Source organism: Etheostoma cragini, chromosome 19, assembly GCF_013103735.1.
Source record: "Etheostoma cragini isolate CJK2018 chromosome 19, CSU_Ecrag_1.0, whole genome shotgun sequence".
NCBI classification, from domain to species: domain Eukaryota; kingdom Metazoa; phylum Chordata; class Actinopteri; order Perciformes; family Percidae; genus Etheostoma; species Etheostoma cragini.
In genome coordinates, this window is record NC_048425.1 from 7,456,981 (window position 1) to 7,470,113 (window position 13,133).

The 13,133-nt window shown below is 40.7% G+C and overlaps 1 protein-coding gene across 1 annotated transcript in view; it reads right to left on the minus strand.

The window, feature by feature from the left end:
- The window catches only part of zmp:0000000660 (arf-GAP with Rho-GAP domain, ANK repeat and PH domain-containing protein 2), a 113,075-nt gene that overhangs the window by 97,708 nt on the left and 2,234 nt on the right, over positions 1–13,133 (minus strand). Inside the window, exons 2-7 of the mRNA XM_034856682.1 lie at positions 11,169–12,071; positions 10,520–10,602; positions 7,207–7,283; positions 6,823–6,887; positions 5,144–5,506; positions 4,184–4,253 (exon numbers count right to left, since the gene is read on the minus strand). Coding sequence (XP_034712573.1) covers positions 4,184–4,253; positions 5,144–5,506; positions 6,823–6,887; positions 7,207–7,283; positions 10,520–10,602; positions 11,169–12,016 — 1,506 coding nt within the window. The 5' untranslated portion in view covers positions 12,017–12,071. The remainder of the gene's footprint in view (positions 1–4,183; positions 4,254–5,143; positions 5,507–6,822; positions 6,888–7,206; positions 7,284–10,519; positions 10,603–11,168; positions 12,072–13,133) is intronic.

A 13,133-nucleotide genomic window follows, 5' to 3' on the forward strand; every position in this document is an offset into this window, starting at 1 on the left:
TGGGTTCCGCTTTTGCATGCCTCCCGGGTTGTCTGGGGCCCATTGCGTCAGGGGCGACCCGCATCAGGGGCCAACTGGCGCGGGGAGGCTTGGACACCGTCATAACTGCTTGCAGTTAGGATTTGAAACAAAAGGCCTTGTGTCTTTTTATAGAGTCTAGTTAATTTCAATTTATTTGTTCTTAATATGTTAATTCAATATGTGATGACATCATACTTATGCTAATTCCAGCATGATACTATTTAGCAACGATTACAAACTGTGCAGGCTTTGGCTGCCTTCCATTGAAATTAGTTGGTAAAAACTGATTTAAGTTGGAGCACCTAAGAGACAGAAGATAAATCGTATCCAATACATTTCAAACTCCCAATAGACCTGGTCTGAGATCAATTGCATAGGTTTTGCACAGAACATAAATGTAAATGTGCTGTATTTATATAGCGCTTCTCCAGTCTTAACAACTGCTCAAAGCGCTTTTACATCTACAGGAAACATTCACCATTCACACACATTCATACACTGTGGCCGGGGCTGCAGTACAAGGTGCCACCTGCTCATCAGATAAACATTCACACACATTCACACTCCGATGCGCAGCACCGGGGGCAACTCAGGGTTCAGTGTCTTGCCCAAGGACACTTCGACAATGACTGCAGGGGCGGGGATCAAACCACCAACCTCCCGATTGGCAGGCAACCGTTCTACCACTGAGCCACAGCCGCCCCCATAACAACAATATGGGATCAAAATAACTTGTAATTTGAGCAGTACAGCGCTTCTTGGAGACTACACAAATATACATGTATGTATCTGCACTGTGAGGGAGAGAAAGCCAACAACTCATATTTCAATTTCTGTCTGTCCATGCAATCTTCTTCTACCCCCGCACTCACTCTGTGGAGGCGGCACTGGGTGGCAAACAGGGTGGTACTTAGTTTCAGCTGGCCACAAAAAGCAGGGATGACAGAGAGATTGCACTTGACCTCTGTGCTCACCCGAAACATGGTGAAGCCCTCTGCTTTCTCAGAGGGGTGAGTCACATTGGCAGGATGACTTTAAAAAGTCTAAACAACAATCTCTGTTCTCCTTCTTACACACAGGCAAACTTTCATCTTTTCAAAAAAACTGTTGTGCCTACACCGACAGTGATGAAGAGTATAAAGTGCTGACTTGCTGGCCTCCCTGCCGATTCACACTCTGCCGGCGACAGAGCATGTCCTGATAAATAAAGCAACAAATTCGATGGAAAGAGAAAACAAGGGGAGAGAGAGAGACAGAGGGAGTGAGAGAGCATGGAGGGCTATAATTAGTAAGTGATTAACGAGCAAGCATCAGACAGGTCCCACATCATTGATTGTGATGTTGTGCAATGCTGCTGCAGCAAAAGCGAGCTGGTCCTGGGAAGGGGCGCCGAGGTCACACACACACACACACACACACACACACACACACACACACACACACACACACACACACACACACACACACACACACGTGTTTGTTCTTAGTGCAAGATACGTCCAACAGTCATTAGCAAGAACATGAAGGTAAAGCACATTATGTCAGAAAGGTTATGGCCACTTGAGAACACAGAATTAATGCATTGAAAGCCTTTTTTGAAGAATAATACCAGGGTTTATGAAGGTTGTGATCCTCAAATATAAATAATGTATACTAAAAGTTTTTAATGCATTTTCTCTTCCTTTCCAGGATGCCAAAGGAAACTAATTGTTTATGTTTGGTATAAAATCAGCGTTCTAAAATGTACTTTAGTTGTGTAATTGCTGATATTAAACATCAAGTGTACAACCTTATCTAATATTTATGTTTGTCAGTTGTTAAATCATTGTTACGTGACAATGCAAGGGCAGATTGATTTGCAAAGTCCGCACTGCATTACCGCTAGGGCTGGGTATCGAAGCTCTAAATGAGGTTTTGAATACTGATTCAAATACATCCGTAGCAATAAGAATTAAATAGAGTCACGTATCAAAAGTTGGCATTGACTGCTTGGTCGGATTCTTGTTAACCTACTGTTTAATCAGACATTTCATAATATAAATCATAAACATTTTCTAATTTGAGACTATATTTTATGTATGTAGTTCTATGTTTAAAACCGATGAATTACGGGTGGGGGAAAACATTCATTCATTCATTCATTCATTCAAACCTTTATTGAACCAGGATAAAAAACTCCTTGAGATTAAAAATCTCTTTTACAAGAGTGTCCTGGCATAGACATTAGCGATTTGTCCCTAGGCAATACTGTATTAATACACAGATGCCAAGTATCAATATTTTATTATATGTGTTGGTCAGTTTTTCCGCTTGACAATCCCATTTTGCAGCGATAACATTGAAGCGAGATGAACAAACAAAGAGATGTATGTTTTTAGAAAAAAAAAAGATGTTGACATTTTCCTTGGGAGACTTCATTTGAATTTTTGAAAAATTTGAATTTGGAAAAATGGTAATACCTTGCAAAAGATACTGCAGAATATTACAATATCTTTGTCTAAATTTGCAATAATTTTGTATCTGGACATAATTATCGTGATGAAATCGTATAATGACGCCTGTGGTGATTCCCACCCCTACTGATGCGAGTTAAGTTGGGCAGTTTGGCACATTTTGCTACATGAAAAGAAGGTTAAAAACATGAATGCAAACTTGATATGTACTGGAATGGATTACAAATCACATTAATTAATAAATAAAGGTAAGGGAGGATACAGACGAACACAAAACATTCTAACACAGTGTTAAAAATTGTTACCTGTGATGTAATGAAGTGTGGTGGTTTGTAGCAAATGGATTGGAATAAGTAAAATTACAAATTCAAAAGAAAGAATAAAATAAAAAATAAAAAACAGCACGGTAGTTCCAAGTAGGGCTGGGCGACATAGAGAAAATCAAATATCACAATATTCTTGACCAAATACCTCGATGTCGATATGGCAACGAAACTGTATGGTTGACTATTGGTGAAAATCAATTTTAGACAATGAGATTTTTGATAAATATTCACCAGAAATGATTTAATGACTTAGTGGGTAAAGGTAAATAATACAACTGTTAGAACAGTCGGGTATGTTCAGAAAATTACATCACTTTATTGTAATGCAGCCTGTAAAACCAGGAAAAGACAACACTTAGAATATTACGATATATCAAAAATGTAAGACAACATGTAGTCTCATGTTGCAATATTGATACAACATTGATATATTGCCCAGCCCAATTCCAAGGGACACATAAGGTCACATAAAATGATATTGTACAGTTTGTAAATGTTGGCGCTATACAAAAGCATTTCCAGACAAAACAGGCTGATAGAGCTGCAATGGTTGATCAATTAGTTGTCAACAATAAATTAATTACCAACTATTTTAATAATTGATTAACCAGCTCAAATTATCTGATGCAAACTTCTTAATTTTGAATATGTTGTAGTTTCTTCACTCCTCTATGACAGTAAACTGAATATCATTGAATTGTGGACAAAACAGGACTTTTGAGGACGTCATCTTGGGCTTTTGGGAAACAGTTTTTGCCCCATGTTTTGTCATTTTATTGACCAAAAAACTAATCACTTAATTGAGAACATAATCAACAGATTTATCAAAACCTACATGTAGAGGTTATATTGCCATCTTGCCTGCGTCTAAGTCTGCCTCCGGTTCAGTTACTGAACCCTTTCTCTCCCTTCATCCCTCTCCGATGATGAGGCAGGCAATGCTAAGCGTAATTTCAAACTCAACTGTCAGGCAGAAGGAGAATGAAGAGATGTACAGGGAGAAAAAAAAATGCTGAGGGCGGCAAAAAGAAAGGAGAGTTTCTCCCTCCACTTTCCCTCTCCTTCTTTCTTGGGGAACTGGTCAAGTGCCAACATCAATGTATGGCTGGGCGGGCACAAAGAATGCTGGCCTGGCATGCACTGCGTAATGTCCCTCTGTCCTTGCCCCCATTCTTTACCCTGCTAAGCTAATGATAATGATGATGATGACAATGAGATGGAGGAGAAGGGAAGGGAACACTCAGATCTTGGCTCAGGTGCTCAAGGTATAGATTTCTGTAACGGGAGAATGACTTTGGTAGTGTGCAGGTGGAGAATGTGGGTGTGTCAGCAGGAGGAGGAAAAGGAAGTGTGAACACATGCATGTGTTTTTCTCGCACTTACCTTGTCATTGTTGTAGTACGCCAGACTCTCGCCATCAAATCTCACCCACCTCCGTTGAAAAACACAATTTCTGCAAAGAGAAGGTGAGGTGCAAATTCAATTCATTGTTCAACCTAACTAAACCAGTTATGAGTAAAATAAGCAAAACAAATCTAAATCTGTCAGGACAGTAAGCCAGTACTAAATCAGCTCTGAACAGGTACTCATATTTCATCAAGAGTGCCATTGATTCATTAATGTCAAGAGTTCTATCCACATCTGTCAGTTAGCATAATCAAAACAAATGGGCACTTTCAATTTGAATATTCAGCAGCCCAAGGGCAGTTTGCCAAACCTATGCAAATCAGGTGGTGAAGGAGAATATAGAGTAGAGTAGAGTAAATGATTGATAGCTCCGGTTTTAAACAATGGTGAAGCATGTGGCTCCAAGAGACTTAGTGCTGCCACAAAAAGCCAAGTCAAAGCAGAGATATTGTCTCAATACTACAAGGTCATATCCCATCTTCCCTTCCTTTCAATGGTGCCATGTATTATGGATGTATCTGCTTCGGGCTTCTGTATATAATACAATTTATCAGTTTTAAATGGTTATCAAAGATAAAAGACACAGGGGGAAGTAGAAAAAGTGCAGTTTAAAAGGGCTGCAAAAAAAAAAACAGGAAGCAGTAGTTGACTGACTGTGGTGACGACTATCCTTGCCACTTGACGGGAAGTAGCATGAGGCACATTTCAGGTTGTTTGGTTGTAAGCTTGTAAAACGAAGTGTGAACGTGCACTTATAGAAAAGAAGTATGCATAACACTGCTTATACAATGTGGACCTGCAGTTAAACTGTCTTCCATGAGGATTTTTATGAAGTTCCATGTATTATTTCATCAACTAAAAATGAATATCTAATATCTGATAATCTGAACGGAGTCTCTAACCCCAAATATCATCTTTGCCAGAACTGTAACCTACCCTTGAGGCGACAGTTTGTCCAGCCAACCCACTTTGAGCACCTGGTGTTTGGGGGCTCCATAGAAACATGCGTATGGAGAAATATCAGGCAGTGCATTTTTAGTCCCATCCCCCACAGCGTCTGCAGGCTCCGAGTAGATATCACACTCCACCATAGTTAGAGATCCATCTTTAGGTCCAGAGGAAGTTGGTCCCACAGCCTGACCATCAGGGCTCACTAGAAAACTTTGGTCCAAACTGGCTCGTGGCAAAATGCTGGCACACTTGTTCACTGTTGAGTATTCCTCGTTGTAGGGGTCTGGGATAGTTGGAGCAGGGGGAGACTTTTGTTCCTTGGATTCTTTTGGTTTATTCATCTTTTTTCTGGAGAAGCATAGATAGCAAGGAACAGTTTAACATTTTGGGATATTTTAATAATTGTTTTATTTTTATTATACAGGAGACAGATGAGAAGATATCATCATCGCCAGAAGGCAATTAGCTTACCTTAGCATAATGCCTGGGAGCAGGGAGAAACTTGACTAGCTTGACTATGAATTGAATTGTCATTGTGAATTGTGTTGACATTTTTTTGCTAATTAACACATATCTTGTTTATCTATACATAAACAAAAACGTAAGCAGTTTTATTAGAAGCTACGTGATATAACTTTTTCTTGCTGAACAGCAAAAGGAACTCACTGAAATCGGACGAGAAATACTTACAGCGCATAACGCTAGATAACACCACAACTTGTTTTTATATTTCCGTTTGCAAGAAACAAACAACTGTTGCCCCTGGCTTCTGGACTCTATGCTGAGCTAAGCCAATGGTCTTCTTTAGCGTACAAACATGACAGTGGTATTGATCACATCTAACTCTCGGTATGAAATCCCATTATGTTAAACTCTTTCTTTAAAAAGATTAGGTCATGTACAGCATGTAGGAAATATATAATTATTGCCCAAATATGACTAGATATATTTTGGATTTACAGTGAAGCCTAACCTTACAGTCAAACATGCTACAAAAGAGAGCAACACACACTCACTTGATGGTTCATCTTGTGCGTGCCTAGACTACTCCTGGTTGCTTGGCAACAGTAAACAGAAATTCTCCGGTTCTACCCAAAGCCCGTCATTTCATATGTATTGTCAAGTCACAAAAACGATGTTTTTGGATTTAAAAGTATTTATTTTTCTATAATAGTAAAAAAAAAATGAGATAAAATGCCAAGACGGTAAAATTATAAGACATATACAGAAATACAATGTCCTGAAGTGTTTTCCGCCATCTTGAATTATTTTATTTGACTCGAGCAACCACTGTCATCCGTCTGGCTGCCTTCACTCCAATTGGCGGTCGCTTTGACGCTCAGCCTTTGCATAAAACAGACGTTTTGTACATTTTGGTACCGTCTTGCTTGTGGCAGCTCATTGCTTGCAAACGGCCACTCCAACTGAAAATGAATGGTAGGCTGTTGCTATGTCTCTGTCTCTTGTAGCATGTGTGACCGTAGGGTTAGAATCTATCTTTGTGGAAACATTTCTTTTCTTTTCTACATGTAATAATGTGCTACACTAGTAGTAATACACTAGTAGTAACTACAACAACAGAATGAATGGTCAGTTGTTCATTTTCTTCAACATCTGAATACAACCAGAGTGTGGGAAAGCAGAATTTCATCAGTATACCATACCTCTGTTTCTTCTGTTTTATCTCGCCCTTAAAACACTTCTGCAACCCATCTTTAGCGCCTTGGTCCTATAGAGCACAAAATAGATTAACATCAGATAAAAAGAAAGTGTCCATCTTTCAGTCAGACACCGTTATCGTGTTGGTGCACTAAGCTATGTTGACTTTAGTGGCTAGGTGACATTTCTATTAACCTCAGGAGGCAAACTGAAACAAGCACATTTCCCACTCTGTGTGTCCACAGTGAAAACATTAACACTGAGAGGGAGGTTTGGTGTGCAGATTGTGGTTGAAACAACACTGATAGTGTTGAAGATCTGAGAAATGTCTGTTCCTCTTTGGTAAGCTGCTACTCAATGTCCACTAGTGGAAGTGTTTGCTGTCTTACCGGAGTGCTTTCTGGGTTGTTGTACAGGAACATTTCTCCATAGGGAGCAATTGGCGTCAAGGTTCTTTGAAGTGGAGCTAAAAGGACACAGAAACAAACAAAATGTCGTTTTCTCATTGCATTGAAACTTGCAGAACACAGTGTGAAGGCCTAAACATGGTGCATGAAAGTAAGTAGCTTAACAGGATTGTACCAGTTTAATTTTAAATCACTTAGATGTTATAGTGCCCTTTGATTAAACAAACTCATTGATCTGAATAAATGTGCCAACATTTGATCCATGTAAGCAGTAAACCAATTAAATTTTGTTTTAGCATGCCTATCTCTCTGCCTTTTCCTTGCCCAACTGGGAGTACGATCATCCTCAGTCCCTGCCAAGGCCATTTGTCTGTCTTGGCTGCTGCAGGGACCGTGGTTGGTGGAGGCGAAGAAGAGCGGAGAGACTCTGGCCAGACACTATTAGTCTGGAGACCTGGGGCCACCCTGCGTGGGCTACTGCCTGTCACTGTGAAAAATTACACCACCCTCTCCTGAGGATTGTGAGGGCCAAAAGACAGAGCCATGGGGCTAAACACACACACACACACACACACACACACACACACACACACAGACAGACAGACACTGGCAGACAGGCAGAAATGCACACAGACAAAGATCGAAATACACTCTGACGCATAAACATTCCTTGAGACAAACAGACATAAAAAGGATGGACAGGGAAATAAGAAAACACACATACAGATGCAAATGTACTACTATTTAAAGCTTTACTGACACACACTTTCAAACAATGCAGGCCATTACAGAAGGGCACAAAGGGCATGTACTGGGCCTGGTAAGCTCTATGATGGGGTCAGTTCACTTGATGATAGAATCCACTCCAACACAGCCACCGTCTCCACAGACAGGCTCGGTGGGCAGACAGCAACCATCAGTCATCATCTATCAGCCGACCTTAAGGCCACTCACGATTTTCTCTGAGGGCCTGCCGTACGCTACTGTACTCAATTCCTGTCTGATTCCCTCTATTCTTCCTTCACCAGCTCTGCCTCTGGTTTCTACCTTTGTTTCTTAAAGTCGACCACACTGCTTCTTTATCTGCTCCTGAACAGACTCTCTCTAAAGTCGCAAACTGGGAAGAGAACTGGATGCCGCCATCAGTTTGGAGTTAGTGATAAGATTTTTGTTGTGAATGAAGTCTCGGCTCTTGTAAGTCAGGGAGGTAAAGGTCAGATTGTTATTATCAATCCTCTGTGTCACTCCCACACTGAGCATAGAGGAGACCCAACTGTCACCATCTGAATTTAAATTAGTCACCAAACTGTTTAGTGTTTCAGCCAAAGGCACTCTGAATTAACTGTTGACTAGTTAAGAAAAACTTTCGGTCATCTTAATTATGACAATTAGAACAATTATAAGGATTGTTACTTTGACTGTTGCTATTAGGTTCCTTTTCATTAATATGTTGTAAGGTTGAATGTTCTTTCTTTATAAAAGTAAATAAGAAAGAAAGCTAATGCAATATATATATATATATATATATATATATATATATATATATATAAAAAACATGAGGAATTACTAATATAAAAAATAATGTACAGTAATATAAAATTCCCCATCAGCCTCAGCTGTACTTTGTGGTGTTAATTAAAAAATTTTAGTATGTCTATTAGGATTTTTCTAGTATTATATTAACGCATGCTTTGCCAGCAATTTGTGAAGTCATGAAACAAAGACAGTTTTTTTAAGTATTGTTTGAAAATGTACAGTAAGCTTTCTAGATCTGCAGGCTGGGCATAGTTATGAACATATAACATGATTATAACAATAATAGAACTTAATTCTAGTCCATTCATTTTCTTTCAGTTCACTTATCTTTTCAGCACTAGTACATACAGTCTTTTCTTTGTTCTGAGGAGTGGCTTAGCACTAACAGTGAATTAGTGCCAACAGTGTGATGTGGTGCACACACATCACACACAAGGTGAGATCTGTTAACACCAGAGCACAGCCACAGAAACTACCATACACATTTATAGTGCTTACAGAAGAAAGTGCATTAAATTGAGCAGTCTGTGTATGCAACTGTACAACCAAAAAGCCTTTTAACTGCAATTATTATTACTTTTTTAGTTTTCGTTGATTAAATGATGATTTGCCTAGTGTGCGGTATTGCCGCAGACCTGCTGAAGAAGCACTAGACAGAGAAGTGTTTTCTCATGGACATTTTTTTGGGGCGTGATAACTAAAATTCTGTTAGCGTCCAACAGCAGGTTTTGGTTGAATACTGTAAGACTACACTGCTTTTTTTTTTTTCTTTAAGTGTTGGATCATCTCATCTCATCTATGAGTAAACTTTTCCAATATGCTCGGGTACAATGATAAGTCAAATAAGTCCTTGCTAGACCTTGCTGTGAAGGGAAATTTAGCTTGCTATTCAAGCTCCCTGTTACCCTGCTCGGGGACTGTCTTGGCTCCCTCTCTTCCTCTGTCTCTCAGCCTGTTTTGCATCCATCTTCTCTTCCTTCCTCCCAATCCACTATACTGTCTTGCCGTTCTCTCAAGTCTCACTCCCTGTCTTGTTCCACACAGCGAAAAAGTTAGAAAAACAAGGCCTATTGTACCAAGAGACTGCTGCAGTAAAAGGTACACGGAACAAGGAAGGAAGGGGTAGCCACAAAAGGAGCGTGAGGGAGAATAAGTGTAGAAAATGAACAGAAAACTGTTGATATGCTGCAGCTGACTGCAAAAGAAAATGTCCCAATGTGGTCAGAAAATGTCCCAAAAAGACTGACATGTTAACAGGCGTTTCACACGCACACATTCATACAGACTATAGTCAAAGCAATGAGTCAAATAATCCTGGGAGAACACATAAATCTCAACACAGAGATCAGTTTATGTAGTCTCTCGTCAGATAAGACACGAGGGTCGACTAAGCCCAATAAATACAGCAAGGGAAAGGGAAAAATTCAACACATATTTGTAGTGGTTGTACTACAAGCCTGTGTGTTGTTAGCAAAGTTAAACAACTTCTGAAAAACTTTGGAGAGCTGGGCGACAGGAATACACACAAGGGTCTCTCTGAGGGACAAGATGAGAGAGAGCATATTCCGTGTGAGATGTGCATTGAAACGGGGGCGCCGTTTCCCACGAAACAGCGGCGGAACAACCCCCACCCCACCCACACACTACCCACATCTCCTCTCGTTTCTTTTATACAGGCAAACAACAGCACCGTTGACTCTACTGCCGAATGAAATATTCATGGCAGAGATGAAGCAGAGGCAGCTGAAAGACGGTGTACCTTTCTGTATGCTGCTTGCACCGATGGGACCTTCGGAGCCGGTTAGGTGTTCAGGGCTGGTTGTTTGCGCTGATGGTTCGCTCCTGAGGAGGAAGAGAAATCAGTCGATTAGAACCACCAATGCAGCATGTGGGAAAAATAGGTAACACCATTTAGGCGAAAAGGCTTTCAGAATAGAGATGTGAAACTCTGAAAGTTTGTTTCACAGTTCATAAAGTTAAACAATGTCTAGCATGAGGTGTAATAATGAACTTGAAATGCAGAATTGAATAAGATATTAGAGGCCTCAGGTTCTCCACCAGTGTAAATATGAATACAAAGAGGGAAAGTCGTGTTGTTATTCATTCATGCCATGGCAGCGTGCAAACTTTATTTCTCCAGGTGCTTTTCACTGTGCTCTTCTTACTTGTTTGATTAGTTGATCTAATTGATCTCATTTGCTGATAAACTTAAATTAAGTCAAACTTTATGCTCAAAGAAAAGGTGTTGTTAAATACACTTCTTTGTTTTCCGGCTGAGAGTTAAGTGAGAAGATGACACCACCCCCATGTTTGTATGGTAAATATGAATCTATCCCCAGCAGTCAACAATAAAGTAAAGAAGCACATTTCTCCAAATGTTGAACTGTTTCTCCAAGTTGGACTGTTACCTGTCAAGAAGTGGCAGAATGGTCTGAGTCGGTATTTCAGGGACAGGCCGGTGCCTCAGCCGGTAGGAGCGAGTGAGCTGTGCACCTACAGGAACCTTGAAACTGCTCTGTGTCTCATAGATGGAGTTTTCCACCATGTCACCTTGAAACCCACAATTGCCTTCAGTGAGCGTTGGGTGTTGGACCTCAGCTGTACAGGGGAAAGAGTCGGTGCTAGACAGTGAGGGATCCTCTGAGGGAATCTCCCAGTGTGAGGGCATTTCCGATATGGAGAGGGACTCGCTGCTGCTGCTGCTGCAGCTGCTGCTTCTGGAGGACACGGAGGCAGGGACACAGCTATGTTTAGGCAGCGATCTTTGGATGTTCTGGGGATTGCGCAGAGCCGGTTGAGGCGGGCGAAGGTATCTGCTCTCTGGGACGTCTGGAATTTCTCTTCCCAGTCCTGCTCCTGGAGGCAAAGTCTGACTGCCTTCACACTCGTACTCGCTGGTCTCCTTTGGCTGCTGGTGCTGACATGAAGTCCCCCTGTTTTTATCCTTCAGGAAGACATGTCTCGGGTAAAGCACAGGCTTCCTTTGGCCCCTCCCGTTCTCTACCCCTCCCTCCTCCTCTTCATCCTCCTCTCCATCACTCGGCTGCTTCACCCCTAGTGCTTCTAAACTCCGGAGGATGCGCCTACGATGGCCTGTTGGAAGCACATTAAACTCCAGGAGGAGCTCATTTGTGAGGTCCTTGCAGTCCTCCAGAACTTGATAACCCCTTTTCTGGAAGCATGTGGTATACTGGGACAGGCGGAGGGTGGACAGCCACTCCGCAATCTTCTGGCTAGGCTCTGAAGGCTCCAACATGATGCTCAAGTCTCAACTCTGCCACATCTGGAGGACTTTCAGATGATACTTTAAACTGTAGACACAAAAAAAAAAATTAAATATGAGATGGGCCAAGAACAATACTGTAAAGTTAAGAGGCTGTCCGTGCCCTCAAACAGAATATTTGCATGACTCCACTCTTGTACCTTAGACAAAATGATTAACCTTTGAAATATCCATTAACTCTAACAGGATTACTTTAAAATATTGGTTACGCTCTAATGATGTGTATTTTTCTACAAGCCAAAAGGATTTACAGTGGATACTGATCTAATCTAAGAACAAAGATCTGCAGGTGAAAATGTATTTAAGGGTTAGATTTTGTGCCACTTTAATGACATTATTGGACCTCATCAAGGGAAAAGTTCAACACTTTGGGAAAAGCGCTTTCTTACCAAGAGTTGGATGAGAGGATCAATACCACTCTCATGTCTTTATGAAGAATATGAAGCTCCAGCCTGCAGATAGTTAGCCTAACTTAGCATAAAGCAGAAGGGAAGCATTGGAAACTGGAGGAAACAGCTACTATGTAGCACGTAAAATTACTAAAGTGTAAATGTAAGTTATGGTATAGACTCCAGTACGTCACCAATACAGGCCAAGAAATAGTTTGACACAGTTAAACCACAAATGTGTCATTGTCACATTTCATTTGTGTACAAAGTAAATAAAGAAAATACACCATATGAATTCCTTAGCTTTGAAAAGGTGCTGGTATGCTGTCTTGTTTTTTTTCACGCCTGTTCCGAGCCTTTATGCCGAGCAGAGCTAACGGTCCCCTGGCTGTAGCTTCACTTTTACCTTAGAGAATAACATGATTTTGTCATGTAATATCAGCAATATATCAAACAAGCCTGTTTCTTTTTACTCTGTAACGATCCAAGATACAATCAACAAGTGAGCAAACATGGCAACCAACAAAACCTGATCTAAATTTGCAACACTCCTAGATGAAACAGTAAGAAACAGCTATAGCTATGAGGCAATAGCAAGCCACCATTAAAGGCTGAATTAATGCTAAGGTTTTTGTAAAATACTTACCTTAAGGTCTGATATTTGAATCAAATAACACACAAACTGGATGTCTGCGGAAAAG